This window comes from Sinocyclocheilus rhinocerous, unplaced genomic scaffold (genome assembly GCF_001515625.1).
Source record: "Sinocyclocheilus rhinocerous isolate Xijiao unplaced genomic scaffold, SAMN03320098_v1.1 scaffold19101, whole genome shotgun sequence".
NCBI lineage: Eukaryota > Metazoa > Chordata > Actinopteri > Cypriniformes > Cyprinidae > Sinocyclocheilus > Sinocyclocheilus rhinocerous.
In genome coordinates this window covers 2003-9213 of record NW_015652516.1, presented here as the reverse complement: position 1 = coordinate 9213, position 7211 = coordinate 2003, and the positions used below count along the sequence as shown (strand labels likewise).

At 42.2% G+C, this 7211-nt stretch overlaps 1 protein-coding gene across 1 annotated transcript; it reads right to left on the bottom strand.

Moving 5' to 3' along the window:
- Nucleotides 1-1433: 1433 nt before the first annotated feature.
- On the bottom strand, nt 1434-6950 carry LOC107715130 (deleted in malignant brain tumors 1 protein-like). The gene is made up of 10 exons (XM_016521196.1): nt 6927-6950; nt 5797-5916; nt 5513-5573; nt 4418-4744; nt 3938-4234; nt 3575-3818; nt 2815-3110; nt 2348-2662; nt 1585-1877; nt 1434-1499 (listed from the first exon to the last, which is right to left on the bottom strand). The coding sequence occupies exons 1-10, from the start codon at nt 6948-6950 to the stop codon at nt 1434-1436; spliced, it is 2043 nt and encodes a 680-aa protein (XP_016376682.1).
- Nucleotides 6951-7211: the final 261 nt, after the last annotated feature.

Genomic DNA, 7211 nt, shown 5'->3' with positions numbered 1-7211 from the left:
TCACCTGCCTGTCTTGGATTTCTCTCTTGTCGTTTGGACTCTGCTTGCTCCTTGCCTGGACCATCGCCTGTGTTTCAGATTACCCCTTTGGATTACCTTGTTTGGACATTGTTCACAAGAGATTGACCACGCCTGTTTACTGGACTACTCCTTTGTCTTGCCCCAATATACCTGTCCGCCATTGTCTGACCCTTGCCTGTTTGTAACCACGTCTTTTAATAAAAGCTTTGCATATGGATCCGCACGCCTCTCGTCTCAAGTCGCTTCATAACAGTGGTCTTGTGGAAGAAACAGCTGCCCATTTATGTATTTATTTATTTATTGTTTGTTTGTTTGTAGAACAATCAATACATTTTGGGGTGATTTAAGTTAAGTTACATTTTTAGCCCTACAAATGTGATTCACAGTCTTGTCTTCAAAGATGCTATTTGTTATTATGAAACCGAAAACATGTATCTCTTAAATATTCCCTTTCGAACGTTCACTTCACATTGTGTACGGGTAAACTCGTTTAGTCTGTTACTGAAGCCTGATTTGTTCACGTTTGTGAAGCTGCACAAACCAATGGCGCTTTAGCCCGCCAGAAAGGTAGGCGCCAACGTGTATATAAGTCGACTCGCAGCGCCATTTCATCAGAATCTTCTCCTTCAGCGATGAGGATCATCTCTTCGCTGACTCTGCAAGAAGCTAACGAAAGACGACGGAAAGAAGTACAACCTGCTCGCCGTCATCGAAGAGCCCCCGGCAGAGGACGAGTCTCCCCTGCGGCCATCTGGCGCTTTCTAAAAGAGCAAATTAGAGCAAATTTCCAGCGCGCGTTGTTGCAAATGTCGCACCGCGAGTGCGACTCGTGCAAGGAGCCCTTGCACAAATCAGATGGGCAGAGCGAGTGTATCACCAGCCTGGTATGTCCAGTCTTCGCTCGTGTATTGCCTTCTTCACTGAAGGCAGTACTTCCGGCTCTGCTCTCCCATTTCCTTTCTCTCTTAAGAGAAAGAAACAGCGGCTCTCTCTCAATAGGTGTGAGCGGTGTCACGTCGGCCCAGCACCCGCTTGCCCCCCACTCCCCGCTACGCCTCGTCGCACCAGTGTTCTTCGCACAAGAGGATCAATGCCCCTCCTTTGCAGCGAGCGGCTTGGTTTCCTTTGGCGCCTCCGAGGAGGAGATTGCCGTCGACGACTCGATGTCCTTGACGGCATCAGACGCTGAAGAATGGTGCACTCCCTTCTTCCCAACCATCGCAGCCGAAACCGGACACTGAGCTGATCTGTGTTCTCTCCATGGCAGTGGAGGATCTGGGTCTCGAGTAGTCGGCTCCAGATAAGCCCGCCCATGGCCTAGACGAGTGGTTCCTGCCGGGTCGCCGTCAACTGCCTCCCCACCAGCGGCCCGCCCCATTCTTGCCTGCAGTTCACAAAGAACTGACCAAGACTCACTTGCAATTAGATCCACTTGCATCCCGGTTCAAGGCCTGGGCAGCCATACCGGGCGTGTCAAGCTGGGTCAAAAAACAATTAAAAAAACAATTCAACGAGGCTACTTGCTCGCAGGCCACGTTGTTTCAGAGGTATTATTCCACACACCAGTCCGACATCATTGTCATGTGAACAGTTGTATTTTTGTGGCAGTGATGTTGGACAGAGGTGAATCTGAGACTCATTTCCTCTGCACTGAATCTCTTGTGTCCACATCTGAGCGTCTCCTTTGTCAAAAGCAGCTGCTCCCAGCACCTGTACAGGAGCCCCACAGTCCAGCTCTCTACACACAACCTCTGCATCCTGCTGGTCAAAGGCAGCGTCACACACTGACATCCACGTCTGATCATGAAGTATCTCTAACCTCCCAGAGCAACTGGAGTTTCCAATAAGTCTGGCACCTGAAGTAGCAAGAGATAAGAAATTCGCCTGTCCTGCATGTGTTTTGATTGTGGGGAAATTTATCCTCATGTTAAACCAAATCCTAATGAATTACTTTCTTTTCATAGAAGACAAAAAAGAGAATATTTAAAGAAAATCCTGGCCAGTCTTTTCAGTATAATGCAAGTGAATTAGGACTGGGCCTGTCAAAGCACCAAAATGACAACAAAAAAAATTTAAAAATTACAATAAATTAATTTTTAATGTAATTTTATAACAGAATGCTCAAGCCTCATATACTCATTATGGTTTCTTATTTTGGATCTTAAGAAAAATAAAAACACACAAAAGTGCTCCACAGAAGAAAGTAATTCTGGTTTGGTCTGGCATGAGGGTGAGTAAATAAAGTATTCTCATTTTTGTTCAACTACCCTTTCAAGCAGGTGGATCATGAATAATATAAAACGGAGTGCGCTTTGGAGCAAATTACCTGAACAGATGACTCCTGCATCTTTAGTATGATCACAGATATATGAACCCCATTGTACCGATCCACAATTCTTCAGTGTAGACTCTGATCCAGTACATAACTTGCGATTTGGCCAGATTGCTCCTGATCCTGATCCAAAATGAGCATCAACCACAACATCTACAGGTTCTCCACAGTCCAGCTCTCTACACACCACTGCAGCATCAGCCATATCAAAACACACACCACACACTGTTCCCCACTGACCTCTATGAAGAACCTCCACTCGACCAGCACAGCGACTGTTGCCACCAACCAACCTCACTCTCATATTGTCTATATAATAAATAGAGAGAGATAAGAAAAAAGATACAGACAGAAGGAAAGAACAAAGTAACACACTAAGATAAAAACTATGAAAGTATTTAATCTAAATTCAAGGGACATTCAATTCAACTGATTTGTTTATTAAAAGAAAACACTCAAACCTGCACAGACTAGTCCAACACTGTATTCATGTGAACAGCTGTGTTTGTGTGAGGAGTTAGTTGGACAGAGGTGAATCTGAGACTCATTTCCTCTGCACCGAATCACTTGTGTCCACATCTGAGTGTCTCCTTTGCCAAAAGCAGCTGCTCCCAGCACCTGTACAGGAGCCCCACAGTCCAGCTCTCTACACACAACCTCTGCATCCTGCTGGTCAAAGGCAGCGTCACACACTGACATCCACGACTGATCATGAAGTATCTCTAACCTCCCAGAGCAGCGAGAACCTCCAACCAGCCTGACTTCTAAATAAGTAAACACATATCAACAAAATCATGCCTTATTTTAAAGGAACATAAGAGGAAATGTCTCCACCTCCAAGACCCTGTCATGAATAGAGCACCCTGAGGTTAATTTGGGGTCTTGCAGAATTGCTATGACTACTGCTTGTGTATGCCAGTGAGTTCCACAGGGCCATTGGGTTTTCCATAGGTTTCATTCAGGTTTTTTATGTCAATTATTTTACCAGACAAGAAGGTGAAAATAGTCATGGAATGAGTGCTTTTGGCACATCTGTTTTCTATAATAATACAACACTTTTAACTTACCTGAACATATGACTTGAGCACTCTTATCAAGACATTTGTCAGGCAATTGTATGGATCCACATTTCTTAAGTGTAGACTCAGTTCCAGTACAAATTGCAATTTTCATTAAGACTGGTCTTGATCCTGGTCCAAAGTAAGCATCCAGAGCATCTACAGGTTCTCCACAGTCCAGCTCTCTACACACACAGTACTCATCCAGATTGGTCCTGATGCTGGTCCAAAATGAGCATCACCCAGAGCATCTACAGGTTCTCCACAGTCCAGCTCTCTACACACCACTGCAGCATCAGCCAAATCCCAACCATCACCACACACTGTTCCCCACTGACCTCTATAAAGAACCTCCACTGTACCAGCACAGCGACTGGTACCATTTACCAATCTCACATTTATTATGCCTAGGAATGTAAGAAACACAGAAAGGAAATAGAAAAGGTAAGTGGAAATTTAAATGAGATAGAAATGAAAATAAAATTAAATAAAACTGCTTTGTTGCATTTTGAACTCCTACCAGTACACAGCAAACCAATGTTGAACTCATGAGAACAGTTGTTTTCATGTAATGGTGATGTTGGACAGAGGTGAATCTGAGACTCATTTCCTCTGCACTGAATCTCTTGTGTCCACATCTGAGCGTCTCCTTTGCCAAAAGCAGCTGCTCCCAGCACCTGTACAGGAGCCCCACAGTCCAGTTCTCTACACACAACCTCTGCATCCTGCTGGTCAAAGGCTGCGTCACACACAGACATCCACGTCTGATCATGAAGCATCTCTAACCTCCCAGAGCAGCGAGAACCACCAACCAACCTGACTTCTAAATAAAACAATACAAATGTACAAAATAAACAACAACAAACAAACAAATCTTCATTTACATATACTCAAGATAGTGATAACTGATAAATGTAAAAACATTAAAAAAAAATAAAAAATTATAAACCAGTATGTACGCGCAAGTTTAACACAGATATTACTTAGAGTATGTACAGTACTTTACCTGAGCAGATGACTCCAGCATCTTTATTATGATCACAGTTGTGTCTATCCCATCCTCCTGACTCACAGTTCTTTAGTGTGGATTCTGATCCCCAACACATGACAAAATTAATCCAGATTTGTCCTGATCCTGGTCCAAAATGAGCACTACGCAGAGCATCTACAGGTTCTCCACAGTCCAGCTCTTTACACACCACTGCAGCATCAACCAAATCCCAGTCATCATCACACACTGTTCCCCACTGACCTCTATGAAGAACCTCCACTCTACCAGCACAGAGACTGTGACCATCAACCAACCTCACATTCACACAATCTATATATTGAGCTGAAGCAATGACAAAAAGATGATGGGATTAGAATGAGGATGGGAGAGGAAGAGAAAAATTAATGCATATGGCTACAAAGTGGGGCAACTAGACAAATGGAACACCTAAGCTTTTAAATTTAATATTTCTTCCTTTTTTTCTCTGTATCATGCAGTGTATCTATAAGCTTTAATCTCTTTATCTATAAGCTTTTATCTCAATTAAGCACAAATCAAGATAGGAAAATAAATAATAAAATAAAATAGTGCATGCCTCTTTGGTATTCTGTAAATAACAAATAAACATGATTAAGCATTATTATTATTAATATTATTATTATCTGAGACACCACATTAATTGCTTAAAATTATAAGCTTGAGATAACATCTGAAAATAACTTCATCTGTTTCGTTACTTGTGTACTTACCAGCTGTGATATGTATTACAACTGAAGACAGTAAAATGAGTGTCAGGCATCTTACCATCATCCTCAGCATGATCAACTCAACACCCAGTGTACAAGCTTCTCCGCACTGATGATACAGAAATGCAGGCATCCTCTCAGCCCCCTTAATGAGAAAGAAAGAGGTCCAACACCCTCCAATCACACTCGCTATTACCTTATTAGACACAACAGAGGAAATCATCAAACAACTTCAGTGACAAATCAGAGGACGCTTTTCTGATTTTCTCCATATATACCAAAACTGTCAATGCTGATGAACTCCACCTCCCCATACATCAAGACGCCTGACTGAGGGGATGCACACACACACACACACACACACGTATGATACTTACAGGAGGCAGGAAACTCTCCAGTTTATTTACAGCATCAAAGCCCAACACCTGCAGAGACGAGATAAAAGCACTGATAACTAATTGCATATGTCCTAAAAATGTCTATTAGTGTATACATATGTTAGCACGACATTAACACATAATAAATTCAACTCAGTAATATTGTAAAATGGCTTTAAAAAATTACCTAATTTACCTAAATCCACAAGTGGTTTCAGATGGCCAACAAAAACCATAACTTTCATTCAGTGAAGAGAAGCAAGTTGTTCACTTTGTGACCAGCAGAGAGAGTCTGTGAGCTCCATTTCTGCTTGTACGATACATCTTTCTTTGGATCCGAGTTTTTGTCATCTTGTCCAAGTTCTGTACGTGAGACTAGGCTGTCTTTAAGCTACTCAGAAGAATACAATGTTTGCCACACTAACAAAACTGATTTTTCTTATAAAGTGACATCCAGAAAATGTTCCTCCTACCTGACGGACAGTGGATAACTCTCTGGCCCTGGCATATGGCAAACAAACAAACAAATTAAATTTTACCCTCTTTCAGTGACATTTACTACTAGCAAATTAGTCTGAACTCCACCCTGTAGAGTTTATATGCTGTGCTGACACCATCTACAGAAAAGCAGTAATGACATCATTGGATGTGCTCTTTTTCACCACCTGTTAATGCTAGATTAGCGCAAGCAAGGAGAATATCTTCAATTATCAATATAAGAAATAAAGTTTTAAAGGTAAATAAGGTGGTTTCAGCAGTTATCCAAGAAAGCATAAGTTTTATGTGTTTGATTTAGTTTTTAAACCACTCATGTTTGATTTTCAAGTGCAGAGTAAAATCCACCACAACATTAAGTTCTAAAATAATTTTATAATGAACGTATAATTGGCCGACGTTTGTAGTCAAAGTTAACGTAGGCTAATTATCAAATCCCCACTGTCCCCAATGTGAAGAGGACACTGTGACAAATTATGTGATGAATTATGTGATGCACGTTTGTCTTTATCCTGCCAGTTATGGACTGACTCAGCACCGGAGAGTCCACTCAAAAATGAAATTTGCCCCATAATTTACTGTATGAAAATATTTGCATACTGGAATGCTTGGGTAAGACAATGTAACATTACAACAGCCGTCTGTGCCGCCTTCATTTAGTTGTTTCATCACTTTTCATCACTTTTCGCTTTAATTCTCGGGCACTGACTTAAAAACTGAGCATCCAATCAAAGTTCTCACTCTCGCCAACGGCCTCGATGCCGATTCGCAAACTGCCGCCAACATAAGCACGACAGATGCTTGCCAACGGGTCGATGTTCCAACACTTTCTCAATCCCAACTTGTTACATATTGACGCTTGGTCAGGACATTTTTCGATGCACAGGGATATCCTTTTAGTGTCACTTTTCGACGTGCAGGGTCCTCCATTGTTCCCTCTCGAGCTTTCACGAGACATCACGGAGACATTTCTCCTTTATGGGAATTCCTTCCCTTCCAACCTTTCCTGAAGTCCTATTGGCTCACGCCAGTCCAAATGACAGGCCAATTGTTGCGAAGTATGCAAATCGCATACAAATACTGACGAGCTCGAGAGGCCGTATAAAATGCGGTGCACGTGACAATTACGTCAGAATCTTCTACTTCACCTGCTGAATTCATTATGGCAACAATCTGCAAGATCTGCATGGG